Genomic DNA, 25,549 nt, shown 5'->3' on the forward strand with positions numbered 1-25,549 from the left:
GTGGTACGCAGTGGTACGACGGTGGATGGTGTGAATGAGCCGAAGGATTTCTTGTGTCAGCTGTGCCATCAACGATGATCCGCGATCTGTAATTATAAATTTGGGAACGCCGTGACGGAGGACGATGGACTCGATGAAAAACTTGGCGACTTCAACAATAATCTCTGAAGGAAGGGCTTTCGTTTCTGTGTACCGCGTTTGATAATCTACTGAGACGATTATTCAACGGTTTCTCAGGGTCTACGGTGGAAAAGGACCAAGTAGATTCATTCGGATCTGCTGAAACTGTGCAGTAGGTGGAGGAATTGGCTGCAAGAGAAGCGCTGGATTCGTAGGCTGTTTGTTGCGTCGCTGGCACTCGTGGCAAGATCGGGTATAGAGGCGGACGGTTTCGGGGTGCTTGAGTCAGTAATACTTTTCAGAAATGCGAGCCAGTGTCCAGCTGTAACCAGGGTATCCGGACGTCCGGTCGTCGTGACATGTTTGAGAAATATGCTCTCAAAGGTCCGTCGGGATTACAAGCAGCCACGGCGAGTTATTGTCCCTAAAGTTCTCCTCATAGAGCACACGTTGTCGAATGGCAAAGGTCGCCAAGGCTCTTTAGAAAACACCTGGCACGGTACTCCCGCGCCCTTCCTGGGGCCCTAAGCTGGACACTTGGCGAAAAGGTCGGCGAGAAATCTGGCGGCCCTGATTGGCCGACGCCGCACTTGACCTTGACGCCGGCCAATCATAGCCGCCAGATTTCTCGCCGTCTTTCTCGCCAAGTGTAAAGATTAGGGCCCCTGGTGATCGATTAATGCGCGCGGCTCAAGAAAGTCTCGTTGACGACGCGCCATGTCGTCGGTGTTCAGTGCTTCTAGGGAGCACTCGTCGTCACCGTCCTCGCTGCTGTCGGAAGCTGTTTCGCCAGGGGCAGTCGGCGTCGCTGTGCTTGCGGCCTGACTTATCGCAGAATTGGAACATAGCTGCTTATTGTACGCTACGGGAAAACAAAAATAAGTATTTGGAGAATGTTAATCGTATGTGTGTACGGTCATATTTTATTACTGCTCTTCTATCAAATACGAGTGGGCTCCTGGACCCGTCTGTCACTGCCCGGGTGTTCGGTCGCCAAGGAGGCCACCGAGAGCGACCGCCCCATGTGGAGAATTGACGAGCCGCGGGCTGAGTGGTAATGGCCGAGTGGCGTTTTGAGGCGAACGCAAACTTGCCCGTTCGAGGCAAAATCCGTGCAACCATGAATAAAAAAAAAAAAAAAAAAGCCGAGAGCAGGGCCAAGCAGGGCGCGCTTTCCAGGAACAGGGATGCACGCGGGAGCGGCTTGTTCGGGGAACCGGCTCCTCGACGGGGGATGGCCCCCAAGAAGCAATCCACACTGTGTTTCTCTCCGCCCGGCGATAGGAGAGGGTGGTGTGTGCAAGCGAGGGAGGCCAGCCGCCAGTATAGCCATTTTCTTTCTGCTCGTGGGCGGTTCCGGTTAGCCCAAGAGCCGCCGCGGATTATCGGAGCGGACCAATTTCCTCCAAAAAGGTGAGCATGCATGGCCTTGAGGGCTCACCCCTTGGTCTGTTTTGATCACTGCAGTATCTTCCTTAGTTCCGCAGGTGATCCCCAGTTCGGCGTTGGCCACCTTTAGCACCGCTCGAGCGCCATCGTGTTCGGCGCATTCAAGGAGATGGTGGCCGGTGTCGACTTACTCGCTGCAAAGCCTGGCAGTCGGGGTCAGCGTCCCACCACATGTTGTGCCTGCGCACCGGGATTATGCCACTGTGGGTCCTGAGACTGTGGATGACGGCCGCTGTCCGGACTTGTTCCTTGCGCCTCTTCGTCCGTTCGACTTCAGAAGCATCCAGCGAGCGAAAAATACGCCGAAGACGTCGGCGCGACGTCATCATGGACGAAACCGTGACTGTGCTCGGGATTTCTCAACAGCGGCGGATGCTGCTTGCGAGGTCGTGGTTTTCGCTAAACGTGCTTACTGAGACTGTGTATGTGTCCGTGAGTTGCACCTGCTCGGTTTTATTAGCTGAACTGCCGAACATCAGGAATATACTCAGCGGCATTGTGAGTACTTTGACTGATCTTTTTCTTTGTGATAAAGAAGTCAGTTGTCCCTGTTTGATGTGATCGCTTTCGTCTACAGCTCCTTGCGCCGGGTTTGAACAAGCGTTGCTCTTTATCACCTTTTTGAGTAATAATATGCCTGTAAAACTAAATGCCTGCAAAAATTTTCAATAATGTTTTGAACTGCATTTTCGTCTATAGTTCACAGTCATTTGAGCGTCTAGAGGGTTGATGGGCTAAAGGGTCATACGGGTCGAAGGGCTGTGGGTCTAAAGGATTTTTCTATCGGGTATCCCTGAAAGGGTTTTTCTGAAGGGTATTTTTGAAGGGTTTTTAAGGCCTGTGAGCTCCCGTAATCCTTCAAGGCTGACGAGCCCTTTAGAAATATTTTCAATAGGGTTGAGACATCCGTTATACAATAACAAATCAGTAGTGATGCAATGTTGGGTGTCGATGTGTCTTTATAAGGGCGGAGGTAATGTTTTCTAAAGTACCAATGCATGTTTTTTTAAAGTACCAAGTGTTCACGAGCCAACGCGCTGAGAAGGTGGAGCTCGGAAAGGGTCGTTATGGAATGCGGGTCGTAGGAGAGAGCAGCCTCCGAATGGCTACGTTCCTTTCATAAAATATAAGCTGTAGGTCCCGTGCCAGGCTTGACTCATCCACCCAAGCTCACGTAGTTACGCCAATGACAACCTCCCGGATAAGAGAAAGAGGGTCTCCAGGTGTGCCCTGGAAACTTGAATGCAAGTAAGCGTTGAGGAGAGAGAGGAACATATCCCAGTTCGTCACACGACGCGGGCGGCGTAGGCGGCGCATGTGACCTGGCCGCAGACCTACATGGAGGGGATAGTGACCACTGCACCAACAGTACGGTTCTCGACTGCGGCTGATGGGGAGATGGCCAAGTCACCAATAAATGTCGGGAGAAGAGGGAAAAATAAGGACAGGCATCACGACATGCTGGCACGTCTGGGGCGTTTAAAGGGTCCATGAAACGAATTTTGGGCTTGAATAAATAAATTCATATTGGGATTTTACTAATAGCACATCGTTCAGTGGGTCAAAAAAAAAAAGGTAGAAAGTCAGAAGCTTGACGTTCAGTGCGAAAATGAGAAAACACAGCGCACTATTTCGTACCTCCTTCCTTTCGTAAGCTCTTTGCCTTTTCACTGTGATACATCCGCTGAACCCGCAGCGCGTCACCGAGCCCTCGCAGCGCGTCATCGGGTCCAAACGAACGTCACACGACACCGGAGCGCCCCTCTTCCCTTCACCCCTAAGCTGACATTGTGGTAGAAGGTACGCTATTGCCGGACCAATCAGCCGCCTCCCTTTCATCACCTGACATCATTCTCTACACGTGGATATGCGCGAGAGAGGGTGATCACGTGGCAAAAGTGTGGCTGGACCAAGGAGCACGTAGCTTTCACAGCACTGTCAGCTTCGGGGTGAACGGGGTGGGAAAGCAGCTTTTGTCTGAATTTTGAGCGACGGGAGAATGGCTGTGTCCGGATTACACTAGGAGAGTCCGAGCAAGAAGGCACTTTCCTTTTCCGTCTTTTTCAACTGTTTGGTAGGATGCGTGATTTATGAGTTGAGGAATAAAGCTAAACAGGAGAAAATTGGAAAAGCGTTTCATGACTCCTTTAATAGCATAAATTGAGTGCCCGCACAAGTGTCCACCGGAAGTTGGTGTCCTGCATTGGTAGAAAGAAGCTAGGGTAGCCCCAAGCCATATGTGGAGACTAAAAAACACAGGCCACCAATACCGGGCAGCCAAAATATGTTTGGCGCACATAGCGCAGTCAGCCTAGGCGGAGGCAAGCCACTCTAGCACCATAGGGTCGCCTCTAACGCCATACTAAAATAACGTCCCTTTGAGGCCGGCGTACAAGTACAGGAACCACTTACTGGAATGGGATGAACTACGCAGCCAGGGGATCGGGCATCTGAGGGTACGTAGTGTATGCATACTCTCCTGCCTTGCCATGGGTTACTGAGGAAGCGGTTCAGCACCATCGTATTGTACAGACTTTTCGTTAAAACAAGTCATTATAACACTCCCCCTCTTTTCGGGGGTGGTGACGTAGACCGGCGTAAGGCCGCATGTTTTCTTAAACCTTTAGTCTAATGGCATAAATTGTACTGGATTTTATGATCCAAGTGTTTGGGGAATGTACTAGTTAAACAACTGATGTTTTATTTCATCTGAATTTTGCTACTGACTACTGTCCTATTCTTGAGACGCGAGCGTCAAACACTTGTGTTTCATATATTGCTTGTACTAAAAAAAAGTTGAAACATGTACACATTTCAAATGAATACTAAATTTATTTACTATATTCACAAAGTCGCTTAGTTGCTCTTGTTAATGTATTCTCTTTAGGTTTTAAGTAGCTGCAGTTTAGTTGATTTTTTTATTCTGCGTTGGAGAGAAATCGTTAAACTTGAGACTTGAGTTTTCTACGGACCTGGTCTTTTATGGGATTTGAAGAGACATTTCTGGTAGCGTTTGTATATTTATGTTCAAGCATCTTGCGGTCGGGTCACCGGTGCGCCGTATTTGTCGTAGTAGCCGCACGTGCCTCTTACGCACCTCTAGAAAATAAAACATATATTTTTGTAAAGTTTAATGTTCAAGTATAAGAGGTATTCAAACTTAGCACAGAGGGAAAGTCTTGACAAACCCGACCTTCGTACTTGCTTCTCATACCGTATTTAATTGTTCCGCATTATGATATTCGAATTTACTTCTATGGGGCTATATATTAAAAGATGTGAAACCCTTGGGGTATAAATTAGCGTATCATAAAAAAAATCATTCTTTGGTTGCCATATATTGAAAAAAATTTGCAATTCAATTTCACAAGTAATTTATCTATTAGAAGTCTACCACTTAATATTCTTTATAATAAATGTTTAGTCAGTAAATTTGTACACTGCTAAGAGAGAAGTATAATATTACATGCAAGACACATTCTTTACTTCCTATTCAGGAAAATTGCTCTTGATTTTGAAAGCACTGAGCTCTACATTTCTGAATCACAGACCCATTGACTAAGGCTCTTTCATTCTTTGCATTTTATCCAGAAGGAATACGCACATCAGATGAAAGGTGGAGCATTTATTTTAAGGTCATGCGCAACTTGCATGATTATGACGAAGTAAATTAAAAAAGTGAGTCATTTAGCCTCAAATTCTAAAAGCACTAAGGTATTTTTTGGTTCGCCAGCCTTAGCACTAATATTTTTTTTTTTTAAACAGGCAATGAACAACGCACAATGAGAAAGTTATATTCGTGTTTGTATGTGGCTTTTGTTTTTAATGCGTTAGCATTAAAAAGCTCTTTTTGACGAAAACCCACCGGTGCCTTTCGTTTGTCAACATCGGGGAGATAGAAAAAAAGGGGAAGAGGGTGAAGCTTGCGACGCTCCCATTGGTCGGAAGGGCTAATGTCAGCACGAGTCAACCTCTCCATCTCTCCCCGGCGCTGACAAATTGTCAGACAGCACCGGGTTATCGCCAAAACGAGCTCTTTCGTTTTCGTCAAATATACGCGAAGAGCTGGCGAGAAGCCAGAGAGGAGAAGGCTCCGCGCAACATATCCTATGAAACAAAGCGTCAGGGCTGAATGAGACGGCACCATCAGACTAAGTCAACGCAAGACACAAATTGCAAACAAGTGTGCGTTACCGCTTGGTTTCTATAGTCGGTTGCAAGCTAAGAAAAAACCGGAAATGCCTCTCAAAGGAAAATGTAATCCTACGCCGAGAAACGCCAGCCAATCGTTTTCATGACGTCACGATTCCGTGGACCAATCGCGATCTTTTTGAAAAAAAAAAAAGAAAAGCCCAACATGGCTGCTCGTATTAGCAACGCGACGCTAGTTTCTCGTGACAATTATTCAGCTTTTTTGCACCGTGTTTTACGTGCCCGAGGTTACGCCACGAAATCTTAATGGTATCGGCTTGCGTTTGCAGCAGTTTTTGCGCGACAACGTGAGAATCCAGCGACGCTATCGCCAACGAAAATTTCGAAGCGGGCGCGAGGCTTAGCACTGCTGAGAGGTATGTTAGACGGTATGTTAGACAGTATCTTGGACAGAAAATGAATTGGGAAGACGGTACATTGGACATTACTTTCTTTCTTTACTAGACAGCTATTTCGTTGACAAAAACGTATTCTAAATTATTTAAATGTCCTGAATGAATTAAATAAATATTGTAGTAGTTTAAGAAACGTTTCCTGGAGTAAGAAAAAGCAACGTTGCTAGCGAACTACTTTCTCGACGGCGGACGCACTTCAGATGGGCGCAATGCGCTTGTGGGTGGAGCTTAAAGATTGTTCTTAGGTTGCATCCGACTATAGTCAAGTTTCGGCACAACGATCACGCAATCGGCGTGTCCAGTCTGTGCCTAGCGTTAGCCTTATCTGATGACGTCATGTCATTCAGCACTACGGCTGTTATCTAGGAGGTGTTGCGTCGCGGCGCGGTAGAATGCGGGCGTGCTCAGCTGCCGCTCTGCCGTCGCCGGTAGTTCTTCGCTCTGGGTGTCGGCGTCGGGCTGTGACGCTTGTGGGCAGTTAGAACTATGGATCCGGTTTCTGCCCGCGTGATAAGGATGCGGTTTCTTCCACGACCGCTATGAATGTGGTTCTTTCCGTGGAGATATGGGCGACCCTATCTAAGGTCGCCGACGCACTTTGAAAGCGAGAGTACAGGAAAGAGTTAAAACAAATTACAAGAAGATATTTGTGAATTTTATTAGAATGCGTGGGAATGAGAAAATTCACACATGTCCCTCTTTGGGAAACGCTAACGCCGACCCCGGAACGAGGCCGAAAAGAGGCCGCAAAAAAATAAAAGAAACGGAAGAGAAGGCTTGAAAAAAGAAAGGAAAAAGTGAAGGGGTCGGCGTTAGCTTTTTCCAAAGGGGTGTCCTGTGTAGCGTTTCCGAGGCTCATACCAACGCATTCACTGATCTTCCTGTAACTTTAAATGCATTTTTATTTTGTTGAATTATTTTGTATTTTCTTTTCAGTAGATTAGCGAGACTAAGATTCATGTAATTACCCTGCTGTTTCAAACGCTACTTGTGTATGTTGTGCTCTGATGGTTTATTGGGATATTATTGTGTAAGGACAAACTAGACCCGTAAATTATCCGCTATATAGCAAGGCCTTCATATTAGCAGGCCTAACATCGAAGAGAGGTGACTGCAGCTATACCAGACAACACGGAGAACGTAAGACCTTGATTTTACTAAGCCACACTTTGGCTGAAATGTTTAATGTCATGTATTGTCAATGATAATGCCAAAATCGACAAATAATCTCTAGATATAAATATTGTTTCCCTACTTATTTACGCTGGCTGTGGACGGAGGAGAGCTTCTCAGTACTTTTACGAAAGGTTGTGCACACTATATTACACACAAAAGCGAAACGATAGTTGGATTATGCAAATGTCAGTTTCATGGTAATATTACACGTTTTCAGTGTATGCATGCCTTAGATTTATTAGGCTAGTCTAAAATTTTATTTGCATGGCACATTGAAAAAGTCTATGTTTAAATACTCGAGAATAGGCGCAGGGCTCCGAGTACGACCAACTAATCTCGTAATGAAACGTGTTCCGAGAGACGAGAGTATTTATTTATCCTACCTAGAGACGCCAATAACACCACTGACTCGTTTAGATGACGGTCGCTAATAACAAGCATTCACGTGTGATTCAGTTTAGGGCGCACTTTACTTTTAATGCTTGCTGCACATTAACTGAAAAATCTTGTGGACGTGTCTTTATTCCGATTAGCAACAATTTTTTATTAGCACATGCATTATGCATGTATTGCATTATAAAACGAAAAATAAAAAAAAAGTCCGGATCTAGTGGAAACATCAAAAAATCATTTCCGCGCGCTGGTTGAGGAAATGTACTTCCGACGGAAAGTCTTGCGAAGCGAATTAGAAACCTCCCATAGAATGGGGACTAGCAATTGAAACTTTGTTCATTATATTGGACGAAAATCTAAGCGCCTACAGAAACATTATCAATGTTGTCGTCATTGAAAACCGAAATCCAATGTTTTGGACATCGAGTGGCACCGTCTGTGAAGTGGAGGAAATATCAGTCGTTCGGCGGGAGTGGTAATGACATTCTAAACGGTGGCGTTCACTTTAAGTGCGTTCTACGGCGGCGGACGCACAAGTATTTTTTCGTCAATTCGCTCTTGGTTTTTATACTTTTTCCGTTTGAATATTACCTAAAAGTATATAGTCTTTTCAACTAGACGTGTACCACGTCTAACTGAAGGAACAGTCTTCAGTTGTTTTTGTTTTGGTATGATTCCTTTGAAATTGCGATGTCCAATAAACTTGGGCAAGTTAATGAATGCCCAGTTTTCTTGCGCGATGTAACATTCGGTTGCTCAGGTGTGTGGTGAAAAAGGGTGCATTATTTTAGAGTCTTGCACGCGGGATGATATTTTTGCGGGGATCGGTTTAGACAATAGATAACGCATCAGCGAAGCGATGATGACAAAATACTTGATATAATTGCGCAAAGCCAAACGTCTGACATCGAGTTTTCAGACGGTGATGATGACACCATTGGATACGACGCTAGGTTGGTCTTTGCTGAAGATGACCCCCTTCCTGCAGAGGACAGAAGTAATGACGAAGAGCCACCATTACTCGTGCTACGAAAAATAGAGTATTTCTCTGTCTGGGTATCCTAAAATCAAAATGTATTGGATGAAAAAGTAAGGATGTCAGCACCCCTACAGCAATTGAACTTGGCGATCTACGAACTGGCTACTTCCGTACTATTGCCTGTGGATCAATTCTATGGTACAGGGTGGGTTTATGTTTACAGTCGACGTTCTGTTTATTCAAGCTTGGATTGCCGTCAATGGTAACTAGGACGTCCATTGCATAACGCGCCAAAGTTCTATAGACCTCCTAACTTCGGAAGTGTTTCTTATTACTTTCTAACATCCCGCTAGGGACATCCTATAATTGGGCGATTCTATGCAGATTATAACATTGGGAAAGTCAGTGGACATCGCAGCTCTGGTGGAGTTAAGGGACATCATACTTTTTTTCTATCCTGTGAGCTAAAGTCACATGGATGTGAGCTAGATTGATAGCATAGAAAGTTATGCACTGTTTTTGCAATTATAAGAACCCCGATCCTGCCCACGCCGGCTTCCTATTTGACAATCTGATGGATACTTAATACCATCATTCTTTGGCGCCTCTATTAGCTGCAGCGCCACCGGTACAATTAAACACTGTAAATTGTATTTCCTTATAAGGGTTAATGAAAAAAAGTAGGATATTTGGTTACACAAAAAGTAAACAAAGCGTTGTTAGTTGAACATCAACAAGAGAATGTCGTTAACCAAGACAAATGTCTTCATTTTTTTTATTAAATAAGTTTTGCTTGGACATACACACACAAAAAAAAAAATAACGTGATCGTTTGTACGGGCCACGCCACGGACTTCATATTACCCCACTTTTTTGAGAATGCAACAAATCAGCAAGTGCTGTTACTGATTTTTTGTTTTAATCTGATACATTAAGATTGTTTGCTTAGCTTCTTCGATCCCACAGCCAAATCAGGTATTGTCACCGGGGCGCACAAAGGTTGTTTATTGATGGCAGCGATATAAACTGAACTTACCACTGAAATATATATTGGGCAATACATTTTTCAGTCGTAAGTTCTCGACTCGTCGAGCCGTCGTCTCGTCTCGACTGAAACGACCTGACGTCGTTTCAGTCGAGCTCCCCCTCGACTGAAACGACTTTCAGTAGTGTCAGTCGAGGGGGAGCTGCGAAGTAAGCATGCTTACTTCGCAGCTCGCTGATAACAGCAACATTTTTCGGAAGGTCCGTGTAAAGGTAAAAATATAATCATTTTGTAAACCATGTATTCAGAAATGCCTCAGAGATGCTAAGATTCCCATTTGTAATTTGCAGAATTTACAAGCTCCCTTGAGTCTGCGCTTCAACGAAGTGGGCGCTTCCGCGGTATTTTGTATATATATATATATATATATATATATATATATATTTACATCTTGCGCAGAAAGAAGTCGCGTTTAATTCTGCTTGTCAATTTATAGTACGGGTTTTACGGAGTCACTTTTGGGTTGGGCAGTTTATTTGAAACTACAAAACACTTGCCTTCTTATAGCTGTCCTGCTTACTCGGTATTGACTGCAGAGAAGACGCTATGCGTGTTATACGTCACTCGTGTCTCTCGTTACGTTAACGTGATTACAGTCATCAAGCTGGTGATAAAGCGGAGCAGGGCATCTACCTACAGCACTCATTGATGCCCTGCATGTAGATGCCCTGCAGAGCAGGGCATCTACATGCAACGTCTCTAGGGTGTAAGCACATTGTTTCGTAAGGGTAATTCTGCAGAGCATGTAGCAGGACAAGTATTTCTAACTCAAGACATGACTAAGAGTTGTGAAGAACCTCAAAATCTTTTATAAAAAAAAACACTTAGCACAAACTCTATAGGGTCAGGGCTCTTATTTCGGATGTGATGAAGGGTGCCACAAGCTTCCTCGTGAGGAACTGGTAAGTATATGCGAACAAATGATCCCGTTTAGTGAGGAATGGAATTGCTGCTGGGAGGTCGTGTGACCTCAATGTTTCCGCTAAATCTAGCGGAGAAACTGAATTTGTTACTTTGTTTTACATGACGTGACACCAAGTCATGTGACGTCATTTTAGAGCGCAGCTCTTAGGCGCCCGCTCCCGACTTGAGCGGCGTCAGCGTCGCCGTCGCCGTCGGCGTAACGGCGAAAACCCTCGTAACCCTAGTGAGGGTTACGAGGGTTACTCTCACGAGGGTTACCTTCACGAGGATCACGAGGGCTACGAGGGTTAGTTACCCTCAAAAGGGTTACCCTCACGAGGGTCACGAGGGTTATGAGAGTTACTCTTACGAGGGTCACGAGAGTTACCCTCACGAGGGTCACGAGAGTTACCCTCATGAGTGTCACGAGAGTTACCCTCACGAGGGTCACGAGAGTTGCCCTCACAAGGGTCACGTGACCCCCCGGGGTCACGTGACCTGGGGATACCCCCCCGAGGTCACGTCATCGCCACTGATGACGTCATCAGTGCCGTTACTGATGACATCACCGGCATCCGCATCGTCATCGTCATCATCAGTGATGACGTCATCAGTGACGTCACTGATGACGTCACTGGCATCCGCATCGTCATCTGCGATGACATGATCAGTGACGTCACTGATGACGTCGCCGACATCCGCATCGTCATCATCAATGATGACGTCATCAGTGACGTCACTGATGACGTCATCGGCATCGTCGCGTGACCCTCAGGTCACGTGACCTCCCTACATCACGTGACACCCACGTGACTCCCACGAGGTCACGTGACCCCCAAGGTCACGTGACCCGAGGTCGCTTAACCTCCCCCCCAGTACCCTTCCCTCCTCCTCCTCAAGAGCTTTGCTCTAATTCGGCGTTACAGGGAGTTAGTTGTAAACGGCTTTAATTTTTTTTCGCTAAATTTAGCAGGGATTTCAATGAGTGCTGAGGTCCCGTGGCGTCAATTTTTCCGCTAACTTTTGCGCCATTGTGTCGACGACGACGCCGACGCCAAAGGCGCGAAACTCGCAAACGGACGCCTAAGACCTGCTCTCTAAAATGGTTTATCGCACTCTTTCCGCCTTCTCTCCAGCCCTTGGATTGGCTACATGAGGCCATTCAGTTCACTTGCACGGTGAACTTCATTGTATTAACTCATAGAGAACTCGCTGTCCAAATGACGCTAAATAAATTTACGCTTCTGAATGCCACATACGTGCAACATTACGACATAGATATGAAAGATATGATCCCCAGGCTACTGAAGCTTCCCTGCCGATTGCAGAAACGTCAACTATTTCTAGGGGAATAATTTAAACATTAGGTTTTTTTATACATTGAAATTGACAACGAGGACACATTCAATTCCTCTTCTTTTTTGCGGGTGTAATGTGTTGAAAGTTATTACGTGGAAGCGGGCATCCTGACAAAGAGAAAGAAAAAGCGAGATTCCAAGGAACAGGTAGCACGATATGGACGATGAATGCCTCACTATGAGCGGAGGATGCAGGAGAAAGGCGATTTAAATCTTTGTATATAAACAATGCTACTGACATTATCAACCAACGATCAGTCAGCAATTCCTAGAACATGGTGCCGAAACCAGGGGGTACAGACCGGGAACGTCCCTCAAAGAACTAGTTAGTTGCTCAGCGATCGGACGCCATACACTGACGTTAGAACGATCTGGCTTAGCTTCGAGCCAACGATCACGTGAACATCCCGTTCATCTGCGCAGCTTAACTTGAACTATCATCAATGTGATACGAAGAATAACTAAACGCGTGGCTCGCAGAGTACAAAACACACGCATCATGCGAAATGTGACCACGGTCCTTCATCCTGCAGATGTTGCAGAAATGAAATCGATGCTGCGGACGCTGGACGGCAGCTACAAAGTGCTCATGAAACAGAACACCGAATTGGAGCCATTGATTCATCGCGGATTGAGACCCTAAAGCGGAATACCTGTTCGTTATATACGGGTTGTTCAGGTTGTTCCGCAGCGAGACTCGGGCAGTGATAGCCCGGGACAGCCAGCCCTCGCAGCGTTGGCATGGGAAGGGCGATCCGCAGGCCTGGGTAGCTAAACTCGTCGAGCACAACTTTGTGTCCGAAAGTTGCGGAACGCGCTAATTGGACTCTTGCGACGCTGACGTCAAGCCGAGCGAGGTGTCAATCATTCAAGCTCTCTCGGTGCTCAAATTCCAGCGAGAATGTAAAAAACAAAGTCGTGGCGAGCTCCATCGAAGCGCGTGCGAGCAACACCGTGGTGCCAGCCGATTGAACGGCTGCACTGATGACGTCTCGCCCGAGTGTCCCTACATCCCTACGCCGCGTTAGAGTCAATGATGCGTAGATTGTACCTAGGCGGCCGGTAAATACTCTGAACTTTCTCGTCGCAAGATCGTCGTTTGTGGAAGTTATTGGTGACGACAAAGTGACGTTTCACAACTTTGGGAAGGGGTTATTTGAGGCCAAAATCTTCGCTTCGGAATCGAGGCGAAGATTGGACTTTGTGATGTTGTGGAGCCGTGCGCGGTGTACGCGGGCGGCTTCATAGAGCTCATCTTCCGCCACTGTCAACAACGCCACCGGTGTCACCCACAGGCGGTTTGTGTAGAGACGTCGGAAATGTCTGAGAGATGAGGAGAAACAGGGGATAAAAAAAAAAAAGGCCGAAGAAAGGGAAATAAAAAAATTGAAGACATTTACAAATCTTTGTAATGCGAAATTAGAGCTCAGCTCTTGAGGAGGAATAAGGGAGAGTACGGAGAGGAGGGTATGCCCCTCCTCCTCCCCTCCCCTCCTCCTCCCACTCAGTTTCTCCGCTAAATTTAGCAGGGAAAAGGACATCACATGACAATCTAGCGGAGTAGTGAATTGGCGTTGAAGTCACGTAGCTGGGAATTGAATTGATGTTGAGGTCATGTGACGTCAATTTCGCGCTAAATTTGGTGGGGCGGTTACGCCGACGGCGACAGCCACGCCGCGAAACCCGGAAACGGGCGCCTAAGAGCTGCGCTCTAAAAAAAGAATTAAGGTACGACCGACCGACCGACCGACCCCCACCCCCCCCACCCCCCCCCCCCCACCCACCCACCCACCCACCCACCCACGCACGCACGCACGCACGCACGCACGCACGCACGCACGCACGCACGCACGCACGCACGCACACACAAATTGGAGTCTCAAGAAGGGCCGTAGAAATTGTTCGGGGGAGAGACAGAGAGAAGAGGTGATGAAGAAGGGGGATATTCTTTTCCCCTAATATTTTATTATAAATCTCTGAAATGCTATGGTGGTTCGGGGCTGGGGCGATACCCCCCCTCCCCCTTCCACCCTTATGCCCCTTGCCCCCTCTTTCGACGCAACTAGGGGGGGGGGGGCTAAATCCCCCCCCTCCCCATCCTCCTGTTTCGACGACCCTGCTTTGAGGTGTTCCAATGAGCAATGACGAGGAACAGCACAGCCTGGAATTTTCGAAATAACGATTCAAGAGATTCTGGAATTAAAACGGCTCGCGTTCCATGAACTCAAGAGTGGCCATGACAGACTTTCAATCGAAAGACTCGTGCCAGGGCACGTATATTTATTTATTTATTTATTTATTTTACATTGTACCTACATCGTCCTGTGGGCATTATTGTAGGGGGTTTTTAGAAAACATTATAACAAGTGGAAAAAGAAAACATCATTATCATCAATGGACACAATGTCTTCCGGGAGGTCGTTCCACTCTCTCGCGGTTTTGACAAAAAATGAATTCGCAAAACTGTCAGTCCTGTAAGTGGGAACAGCAACCTTTTTAGAATGATCAGAACGGGAAGAAAAGTAGGATGGCTCCATAAGATAAGTGGCTTTATCAATTCCTGTTTTGTTGTGAAGGACACGGTGGAAAAATTTTAGTCTTAGTTCTTTTCGTCTACATTCGAGTGTTTCCCATCCCAGCATGGCTTTCATATCTGTAACACTAGCATAAGGGTCATAGTTGTTCAGTACAAAACGCGTGTTCGGGCGCGTTCAGTGAAGTCATTTTATAGTTGATACCTTTGACGATGGAGTCAGGATTATCAGTTGTGAACGACAAATTTGATGGTGCGTGTTCAAATCGACGATGTCATGTTTAGTGTCCTTGCGTTCTTGAAGCATCACCGCCAATATTGATAACTTGACATTACTTTTATTTCCTTATTTCCGTTGATAAACATACTTAATCCCAAACTGACTAATCTTCGAATGTCTACCATTAAATGATTTTATCGCGCCGATGAAGGGACAACTGCCCGGAGGCGAAATTCGCCCGAAAGTGGACAACGGTAGTCGGCTGGTTGTGACCTAGCCACGTCGAGCAACACTTTGGCCAGATTCGACAGGCCGAGATAAATCAAAACAACGTAGGGACGCTTTTTAGTAAATTCTGCTTTATCGGAGGAAATAAGAACGATACCAGACTATCGACTTCGACGGTTTTGATTTTAAAATGCAATTTCCAAGCATCCATCGTGCTTTTTAGAGACCATCAAACATGACGGACGCAGCTGATAATCTTTGTTGTGACGTCACACGTATGAGCCACGGTAGTCTCCGCGCGCTCTCTAGTGCTGCTCTTGTTCGGTGCCTAGGGAGGCGCAGGGATTTTTGGTCCCCTCAACGAAAAACGTCACGAAGACAGACGGATCTGCGGGTTTGTAAGAAAAGAAAACTTCGCAGCAATCTTTCGGCTCCTCCCCCCACTATGTCATAACGCAAAAAATATTTTTGTTGACGAGTTTAGCGACCCTGGACACGAACACCGACTGCGAGCTCTGCTTGACGGGTGACAAGAAGGATCGGCGTGCCTGGACTGCCGGCTCTCGACAGCGGACAGCCGGGAGGTACAGTAAACCCGTTCGCTGTCTTCTCGTTGTGTTATGTCACTCCCCGGGTGACGGGCGGAGCGCATACCGATCGGGCGGCGACTAGAGAGTTTTAGTAGACCGTTTTCATTTTCCGCTCCGCTCTGGGGGTGCCAAACTGCACATGTGTGGCCTGCATCGCCGGAATGGAAAGCGGAGGTCAAAAAACGGGTTTTAGTAGAGCGTTTTTCTTCAGCGTAAGAGCGTTTTGAGCGGATTCGAAAAATTTGCTTGCGTAGCCCCACAAGTGGACGTTTATAGTACTAGTAAGACAAAAAAAACATAAACGTTAAAACCAAGAGAGTGAAAGGGAGCGAGATTGTAGAGGTAGTAAAAACGAAGGCGACAATAATAAACACAAAGGAGTAGGCAAACACCTGAAAAAATATTAAGCTATAAAATATAAATGTAATCGTTCCACCTTGTGTGCGAGTGAAGCCGAAGGCATAAGCATGAGCATGTTGTTCTAAATGATACCTGCACTGCACGAGCGCGCCTGCTGGTCAAGGACGCTGAAAGGCCGGCACTCGGTCTTGTAGCTTCTGCTCCACTCGAATTAAAAATGAAACAGATTTACTTATTCGAAGTAGAAAAATGAAAGAAAAGGACGACGTTTGCGCATGGCGAGTACATCCTTTTGCGTAGTACGATTACAGTATTGCTCAAGGCTAGCAAGGCATCTGCACGATGAATCCCCGCTTTTCTCAAGGAATTAGACTTCTACTAACGAGATTAAGCTGGCGAGACATCGAATCTATGATTCGTATCCCTCGTGCCATCAAGCGCCGAAGCTTCCTTTCCGAACGCGGTTTGCTGGATATTTCCAACGTAGAAGAGAAACCCTTTAGGAGGCTATCCTGTTTAAAGAAGGACCTGGCTGCTCTGCATGCGGGCCTCCAAATACCAGCACGCGACAGATCGGCGCAGGGTGTTGCCAATCTGGCGAGACGCTTTGCATGGTTCTTCCTCGACTGGCCTATCCCAACCGTCTGTTCGTACTTGGATGAGCGTTTGGACGGAACTTGTCGGCGTTCTTCAGTACTGTCAACCTCATCGTAGGTCACATCAACGAGAGGTTCGGCCACCTGCTCGCTGACATGAACAAACATCGGTGATTTAAAGGTTAAAAGCGCAACACAACAAGGACAATAAAGACACGAAGACGACAGGACGGGCGCCCGTCCTGTCGTCTTCGTGTCTTTATTGTTCTTGTTGTGTTGCGCTTTTTAACCTTTATATCAGTATGAACCAACTCGGCCAAACACAAGTTTTAATTAAACATGTGTGGTTGACCCTGGCGAAACTGGAGCTGTGTTCACAGGGGTGCTATGTTGCGCTTTTGCACTCCCAGGAGACTTGGAAGAGGAAAGTGACGTCAACGACACAGCAAATGCAGATTGGATGTTGACAGAAGAAAACGAAATCAACATCCAATCTGAGTTTGCTGTGTCGTTGACGTCACTTCCCTCTCCCTAGTCTCCTGGGAGTGCAAAAAGCGCAACATAGACCCCCAGGTGAGACCCTGCATGGTTTGTGTAAATTTCGCGTTTCCATTGTTTCTAGCACAGCTGCTCTGTCTAGTAAAAAGTTACTTTTTTCTATACGCCAAAGGTGTGCATGAGCAGTGTCAGGACAAGTCACGACGAGCGCGTTTTTAATCTGCGAGTTTTACTAGGCCACTTTTATGAGCCCTCTATGTTCTACTTTACGCTCTGCAAGAAGCATCGTTCCCACCGCGCATGCGTGGCCCGCTCTGAGTTGTAGGGTATTGTTAGCGGAGCGAGCGTGCGCTCCGCTTCACAAGTTGTAGAGCGGACTGCCCTCAGCGTCCTTAGCGTGATCGCTTAGATCTCAAGATGGCTGCACTAACTCAATACGGGTCGATGTTTTTCACCGTGACCTCAGCTTGAAAGAGGTCGAATCAAGAAGTAAAGTGTACGCCCCGCGCGTGAAAAGTAAACCAGCCGATTTGAGTTCTTTGTAACACAAAACAGCATAATCAAACGAAGTGAACGAGTATCATTTTGCAGCCAGCACGGCGTCGGCAAAGTTGTCGCGTTTTTGTGGTCGTCCTATGGCTATGCAGCCAGATGTACGGGTGCGCGTGCTTCAACGCCTATTATACATGTGCACGCGCCCTCCTGTCGAAAATGCCACTGAAAGCTGACCACGAGCATAGCGCTCCCAAGCTGCACCAAAGAAACCATTACCCTCTCAGCTTTATTTATTCACACTCGCTCGAAACCTTTGAATTGCTTAACTTTCCTCAGGAAATGTTCGCCTTGGATTTCCTTGGTAGATTTAGAAAATAATAGAAACTTGAATGCAGCCTTTTTAAAAGTACAACCCACGGTGCCGCTTGTCTTCGAGGCCGCCTTATTTTGGCCAAGTGTCTAGGAAGCAAGAGAGCTACGTCATTGTTTGTCCCGGATGCGAGTCTAAATGTATTAGACACGAATGCTGCGTCAATACTGAATATGAAATCGGTCCTAGTCACAAGTCTCGCACTAAAAGCGATGCCCAAAATATGGCGGCCGAATATGTTACCCGGTGGTGTTTCGAAAAGAGTTACCAATAACGGGTCGAAAGAATATTCCACGTCAATTTTTTGTCGGGTGAAAACCAGACAGGCATAAACAATGCAAAATTTAGCAAACACAACTCTGGACTTCTAAGCAATAGTGGTAGATTAGAACAGTTTTCAAAAATTTTGTGTTGAATTCCGACGTAGCGGGCCTCGCATGCACAGTTTGACGGCCTCAAAGCTTAGCAGAATTTAGGAACAAATATATATATATATATATATATATATATATATATTAATTTACGATACCCAGTATTTTACAACCATACAATGGAAATACGCTTTATCTTAGATGAGTAACAAGTCCCATATCACATGTTTTGGTAGCGTTTAAATACTGCCGTGTTGTAAGAGTGTTTTTTTTTCTTTTTTATTAGGCCGTCAAGGACAAGGAAACACCCCTGGACAGCTGTTGGGGTTTTGTTGACCGCACAGCATGCCCCTATGCCGTCCATCAAAAATTCAGAAGAGGACCACAAGAGGGTGCTCGTCGTGAAGCACCAGGCAGTGATGTGCGCAGACGTCATAATTTGACGGCTGGACGAAACCTACAAAGACCATGGCATTTTTTTGTTTGTTTATTATTAGAATGCATAAAATTATCACAGTAAATCATATTCAAGCTTTTGTACTGAGCGAAATACCTGTCCAACTAGGCTGAAAGGCATCTAAAAATATTTTAATAAAAAACGTTTACTAATGACTCCCATTTTACTTCTCAGATGTGCGTGTGAATATTGCATCTAACCTAATTACAGTGTTACTGTTGAATTTAGCAGTGTAAAAGTAGCCTACGGTGCGTGGCCTTCTGTTGCAAGAAAAGACCGTAGCACAAGTGAGGCTCAACACTAGGCAGGAGCTTAAGCTGAAAAACGCACTTTCAAAAACACACGAAGAAATAAAAAGAAGTGTAGGCGAGTAAAATGGTTTCATGTCACCCCCCAAGGCAGATATATGCACTGCGCTCCACTGTTAATACGAAAACGAAAAAATCGCTCTTATTTGCAGTTTATTTCTTTGGCAGCTATTAAAAGAGTTGAAAATTTGTCGCTCAGATTAGTGCCCCAAACGAGCGCTTTATTCCACACCAATAGGCTGGTGTCAGCCCCTCGAATTTAAGGTGAAAAATAAAAACAGGATATTAATTGGGCCTGCTAACAGTGTCGCGTATTGTACATAAACACCAAGGTACCCTATCACAAACCGAAGCATACGAAGAAGAAAGGACTCATTTCATTGGGGGAAAAAAGTAGAGATATAATAGGAGCACCCACTTTCGCTAATTTTCACTGTCTTGATGCCTAAAGTAATCAAACAAAATATCTGTCCGTTTGCCGACTGCTTTAGTCTTTGGTCTTTAGCCATTAATTTGTGGCTCTGGAGAGCCGCGGCACCGCGGAAAGGCAGCAGCCCGTACCACCGAGGCCCGCGGTGCCGCGTCTGGGGAACATGGTACTGTGATGAGTACAGGGTGTCCCAAAAGAAAATTTACACGGTCTCTTTTACCGCAACCATAAACTAGGCATCGCCGAACGCTTATTCTCCGCCCGAAGGTAGAGCTAGAGGTCACAACAACATGGCCAAGTTTCAGCCCGATCCGATAACTTAATCAAAAGTTATAAATGATTTTCTGAAAATTTCAATGGGAAAATGGCGGCCGACGGACTTTTCAAACACATGGGGCTTTATAGCACCAGAAACCGAAAACGGGGAAAAATGGGCTTCATTTTTCCATTGAAATTTTCAGAAAATTACTTATAACTTTCGATTAAGTTATCGGATCAGGCTGAAACTTTGGCATATGGTTGTGACCTCTAGCTCTACCTTTGGGCAGAGAGTGAGCGTTCGGCGATGCCTAGATTATTTTTGCGGTAAAAAAGGCCGTGTAAATATTATTTTGTGACAACCTGTATATACGTGCAAGATGACGACGACATAGGTTGTTGGTATTGGGGAGGATGGCAGTCCGATTCGCAGAAGTCCAGACTTCGTGGAGGCGGGTTGGGCGGGTGAGCAGCGAGCCATGAGGATCTTGCACGCCGTTCGATCAGTGCATGAAGGAACACCAGGAACATGACGGCGCTGTTGCTCACTGAGGTTCACTGGGGTCAAAGCATCATGCTCCAAGGAGGTTGCTGAGCCAAAGTAGAAGCTACCGCCTCCGAGAAACCGAGGCCCAGGGCTCGGATAGAGGCACCACGTCGCCCGGTATGTCATCCTCTCAACGTCGTTGTCGTCATCTCGCGTAAAAGAAAATCGAGACCTCCCACTGATCAGGGGCCGTGAAAGGATTGCGGCCAGCGATTTCTATAAGCAGCCAGAGGTTCTTGACCACCGTGAAACGTTTTCTGGAGGACGCCGTTTCAAACAAACTCTGCGGAGCCATCTTAGTGCAGCGAGGTTCATAACGGTCAAGCGCGCTCCCAAGCATGATTTCAAATGACGAGCACTCATTTCGAATTCCTTTTCAGAAAAACACCATCTAATGTACGTTTACGGAGAGTGGAACGTGATTCTCAAAATGGCGACGAAAGCGGAGCTGACGCTTCACGCTCAAGTCCCACAGCGGGTCGCGAATGCGCGATGGCGACTCCGCTTTCCATAAAACGGAGCGAGAAAGCGAAAACGGTCTACTAAAACTCTCCATTATTAGTAGAGCGACCTTCATAAAGAACCCCACAAGCTTCGAACTCTTCAAGCGGTGACCCCCTCCAAACATACGCAGGGACTGAAAAGGTTTTTTAACCAAGTGGACTGCAACGGTGCGAGTTCTTTGAGGACTTGACATTTCCTTCAATACATATTTCACTGTGCTAACAAATATCGTAATCAAGACTCTTCCCTCAGATACCGTGGTCTTCTTCTTCCGGCGAGCTAATCACTCAGAACGGACAACCATATTTTAAGACTGAGTAAATTCGACTGCGTTGAAGTCTCTACCCACATTAGGAGATCACCGACAGCCGTCAACGTTCGGTACTTCGAGCATTGCGACGCCGTCAACGAGACCAACGGAACAAACTGCGGACGTCCGAACAGCACAACGACTTCAGGAATACCAGATGACAGCCTTGCTGGACTACATACTGATTGAGATCGGGAGGACAGAACGAGCGGAAGTGAACGACGATAGCCTGCAAAAAATGAATAGCCAAAAGGAGCAACTTAAACAACCTCACTTAATAACCTCTGTAATTATGTATGCCAAGGCACAAAACACCATGCGCTTCCTTTGCGGATCTACAAACCCCCCCCCCCTCCCCCTTTCTGCGAAAAGAAGAAAATCTATCTTCAAATAGTATTTCCTTTTTTCAACTTTCAACTTTACTACAACGGCATATGGGCACTTTCTTGTTTTGCGGGGGGGGGGGGGGGGGGGGGGGGGAGGTTATAATTTGCAATGGGATTATACATATGTAGAAGGGGTTGAGACCCAGTCAATCCGCACACTTGCGGCTATTTGTCTGAGCTCCATACATCATTTGTTTAGTACTTTGTACTTGGTGATATTAAATAAAGTTTGATATTATATAGAAGCGGGCATCCCGACAAAGAAAAAGAAGAAGCGGGATCCTGAGAACAAAAAGCACGTTGTGGAAGGATCAAGGCCTGGTTATGTGCGAAACATGCCGGACACTTTCAATATAAATACTTGTACATAAACTTTGTTGTTGACATTGCTCACCTAATGACCAGACAGCTGTTCTTACAACAGCTTCCGGGAACGCCGTTACTTTATCTGGCCTTCTTACACCGTGCCCAGATGATTTGCGTATTAAAAAGATAGCGTCGTCATCTCTGTCTATGCGCCAAACCCAAAGCGCGTTTTTGATAGGCGTATGGTGACAGTATTATTTTTTGCACACAGAAAGTATTTGAGTACACTATTCTAAAACTCGCTAATCCTATGTGATGCACGAATCACAGCTTGGTATTGCCTGGCTCCGCCAGCTTCGGCTCATGCTATGAAGAGGGTATTTGAACAAATTATATAAAAAATTACTCCTTTTCTTCGGGTGCTACGTTTCTTATACATTAAAATTTCGAGATCGCTGGCCAGCTGAGATACGTTTTTGTTTTTGCCTGCTGAGTACATTGATTAATATTTATTTTAAGGGCGATCGTTTTTATTCGTATTTAGTGGAGTGTGCAGTCATGGTACCCTCTCTGTTCAAATAACCGAAGGCTCTCTTCGGTAGTGTGGCGCACCGGAGAGCTGCCTTTAAGCTGGTAGTTCCTGCCTCGTGCTTGAGATGAAGCTGTGCGGCTTTCTAAATTTTCTGGCGTAGATGTGCACTTTCACGAAGAACAGGTGTTGCTGTTGGCATTGATTCTTCAGGTATTTCGCACCTTTTAGCGACACAAACTTTTTATCAACACTGCGCGAAGTGCAAGCTGTATGGACATTACCTCGAGCGTGTTACCTACCCCGCTCACTCGTTCCCGCCGCTTTGTGGCGACAGTCTGCAGCGGCTCATTTCCAGAAAAGTGTTCCCACATCCAATTTTGTTCAGTTCGTCCACGGCAGTCGCCGAACCCCGAAGGAGAGGATTTATTCGGACAGATGCCTCTAAAGTGATGCAGCTTTTTCAGTGGTCAGGATAGACTCTCTTCTGCCAGTTTTGTTATATTGTCACGGATGCTTGTTCCGGTCTTATCTTCTATAAATATTTACTGTTCTGGAAAGTTTCAGGCTATGCTCGGTTTTCATCATATGTTCTGGTGGAGGTGCTGGGTACTTTACTCATAGCCCCTCACTCGGTGTGCACCCTGGCGCTCCTCAGCTGAGTTGCCCGATGACGGGACACGAGTGGCGGACTATCACCCCTTTTAAAACTCCGGCGAGCCGTAAACCATGTCCTATCCCGAGAACGAACCTCCGAAATACACCACGAAGAACTTGAAATCCGAGCCAGTCGCCGCTACCAGGAAGAGCCACCGGAATTCGGTCTCCTGCCAGACAAACCGAAGCTGACTAAGCAAGCAATGAAAAACCTGTAGCAGCAAACCGCGTCCGCTCCCACCATTTTTCGCATGCCCGTGGCATCTCACACTCCGACACCCTTTCACGCAAGATGTACGAAGACATCCAGGACTGGATTGAACAATATTACTGTGTCGGCCGCAACAATGGGTGGTCAGACAACCAGCTCCTGCAGAAGCTACATTTCATGTAGAAGCCACTGCCAGGCACAGGTCTGAGAACCATAAATCCTCTTTAACGTTGTGGGAAGTTTGCACAATGGAGCTCAAGCGCATGTTCGTCAGCCAACATTGACGAGAGAGAGCCGCGTTCCTGATTTTCTCCAGGACACGGCCCCAACGAGAGTGTCACCACGTTCATGGAGGATGTTTTGCGTATGATCGAGCGCCCACGCTGACCCTGATGCTACAAAAGACAAAAAGCTAAGAATCTCATATCTCTCATGCGAGGGATAACTCCTTCGGCAGCCTTGTCCGCAACCCCCCGACAACAGTCGAAGGGTTTATATCAGCGAGGCTTCCAACATTGAATGTGCACTCCACGCCCGAGACTGTCAAAATCCACAACATTCCGGCTTCTCGACACTCGAGTCGTCCAGTGGCAACTTCGACGCCAGCCTGCCCGGCATCCGCAACATCATCCCCGATGTTGTCCGGGAGGAAATCGGGAAGCTACTTTTTGACATTATTTGCCCGGCTTTTATTTTGATTACAGAGAATATTTCGGACCAAGTTTGTCACAGGAAGGCGGTAGGCCTCCCGAGTAACGATGTGAAATAAGGGGACCGCTGACCGAGCGATAGGGCCACGCTCTGGTGGAGAGTATTACCAGTGAAGAGAGACGGAGGCGTGTGTCGGATATGTAAATGACGTTTAATTTGACAGGGGATTAGTAGATAATTAGGCGCTATATAGTATGCAAAAATCACGTAGCCATCAAACGGCAGAGAGCACAGGTACACACAGTATAACGGTTTACAATTTCATGCTCGGGGTTGCCTAGACAGTACTAGAAAAATACTAAGTTTAAGAGAGTCCAAATGGTAAACAACAATAGGAGAATAGGTGAGTGCAAAGAAAAAGTCTCATCTGGCGTAGAGGTGCTGGCGTCTCCCTCCGCGGTCCGTCCGAGGTGGAGAAATTCCGGCGGGTGGCTTGGCACACCGTGGGCGCGGCTCACTGGCCCCGCACGCCCACCTTTTGCGGTCGCACACTCACTGGAAGCTTCGTCCGGTGCCTGGCGTGGGGCCGTCGACAGGGTCTCGCCGCATCCCTCGACGTCGCGATGCGTCCGTCTGCCTTAGAGTTCTCTCTCGCACTGTCAGTCCTGGCGACCCCGCGGTTCCGGCACTCTCTTTGTTCCCACGGTAGGTTGTTGCCCCCTCGGTCTGACCCCTGACCCTAAAGCAGGGTTCTTCTAAACACTAAGACCCGCCAGGCAATGCGAGCGCTGACGAAAAAACACATTCCAACAGCGAGCCGCCAGCTCGCCTCGTAAATCTGGGGCTGCAGAGACGGGTGTACCCCCCAAAACCACTCTACGTTGTGTATACCAAGAAACACCGAACATGCGGTCGCTTCAACGAAGCGCTCCCTGCGTAACCTGACACGCGCCTGGCCGCGAGCTCATCCGCCGAAGGCGGTCGTCTACTTCCTTGGCCATTATTCTTCCGCAGGCGTCAGCACGACCCCCGTCGGTTTCTAGAACAGCCGGTTTCTGTGACACGACCCCCCACTTAAAAATATTCACTCGTGAATATAGGAAACAGCACAAGAAAACGGCCCACACCACACATGCTACGGAACTAGTAGCTCTACTAAATGAAACGGCATATCTGCACTCTACCGTAAAAGAAACACTTGCAGCCAAGAGTAACACAGCATTCTGCGAGGCTCTCCCCCCCCCCCCCCCCCCAAAAAAAAAAAAAAATCGTGGCACATATTTTGTAGCACAAAGTTTGCCGGTGATAAATACTATGCACACAGAACTAATACTTGTTTAACACACACGAAAAAAAAAAGAAATATTGCGAAACGGGACAAAACGTTGTAATACATATACTCGATCGTTTGGCAGGCTTCTTCTCGAGGAGCATATCAGCCTGGGCGCCTAAAGCCGACTCAGGTAATCTGCTCCCACATTTTCGCTGCCTTTAATGTGTTGCACGCGAAAGTCGTACTCTTGCAGCTGGAGGCTCCAGCGCATAACGCGAGCGTTGGCATGACGTGTACGATTAATATACAGAAGGGGTTGATGATCCGTCTGAAGCACGAACGGTCTGCCATATAGGTAGGTGTGGAATTTCTGTATGGCCCATACCAACGCCAGTCTTTCACGTTCAACTGTCGCGTAGGCAGTCTCTCTC

The 25,549-nt window shown here is 46.8% G+C and overlaps 1 protein-coding gene across 1 annotated transcript in view; it reads right to left on the bottom strand.

Moving 5' to 3' along the window:
- Positions 1 to 4,596: 4,596 nt before the first annotated feature.
- LOC115310331 (disintegrin and metalloproteinase domain-containing protein 17-like) overlaps positions 4,597 to 25,549 on the bottom strand; it is a 260,003-nt gene continuing 239,050 nt past the window's right edge. The window contains exon 14 of the mRNA XM_040210410.1: positions 4,597 to 4,668. Coding sequence (XP_040066344.1) covers positions 4,597 to 4,668 — 72 coding nt within the window. The remainder of the gene's footprint in view (positions 4,669 to 25,549) is intronic.

The sequence above is a fragment of the Ixodes scapularis genome, unplaced genomic scaffold, assembly GCF_016920785.2.
Source record: "Ixodes scapularis isolate PalLabHiFi unplaced genomic scaffold, ASM1692078v2 PGA_scaffold4__175_contigs__length_147842914, whole genome shotgun sequence".
Classification (NCBI taxonomy): domain Eukaryota; kingdom Metazoa; phylum Arthropoda; class Arachnida; order Ixodida; family Ixodidae; genus Ixodes; species Ixodes scapularis.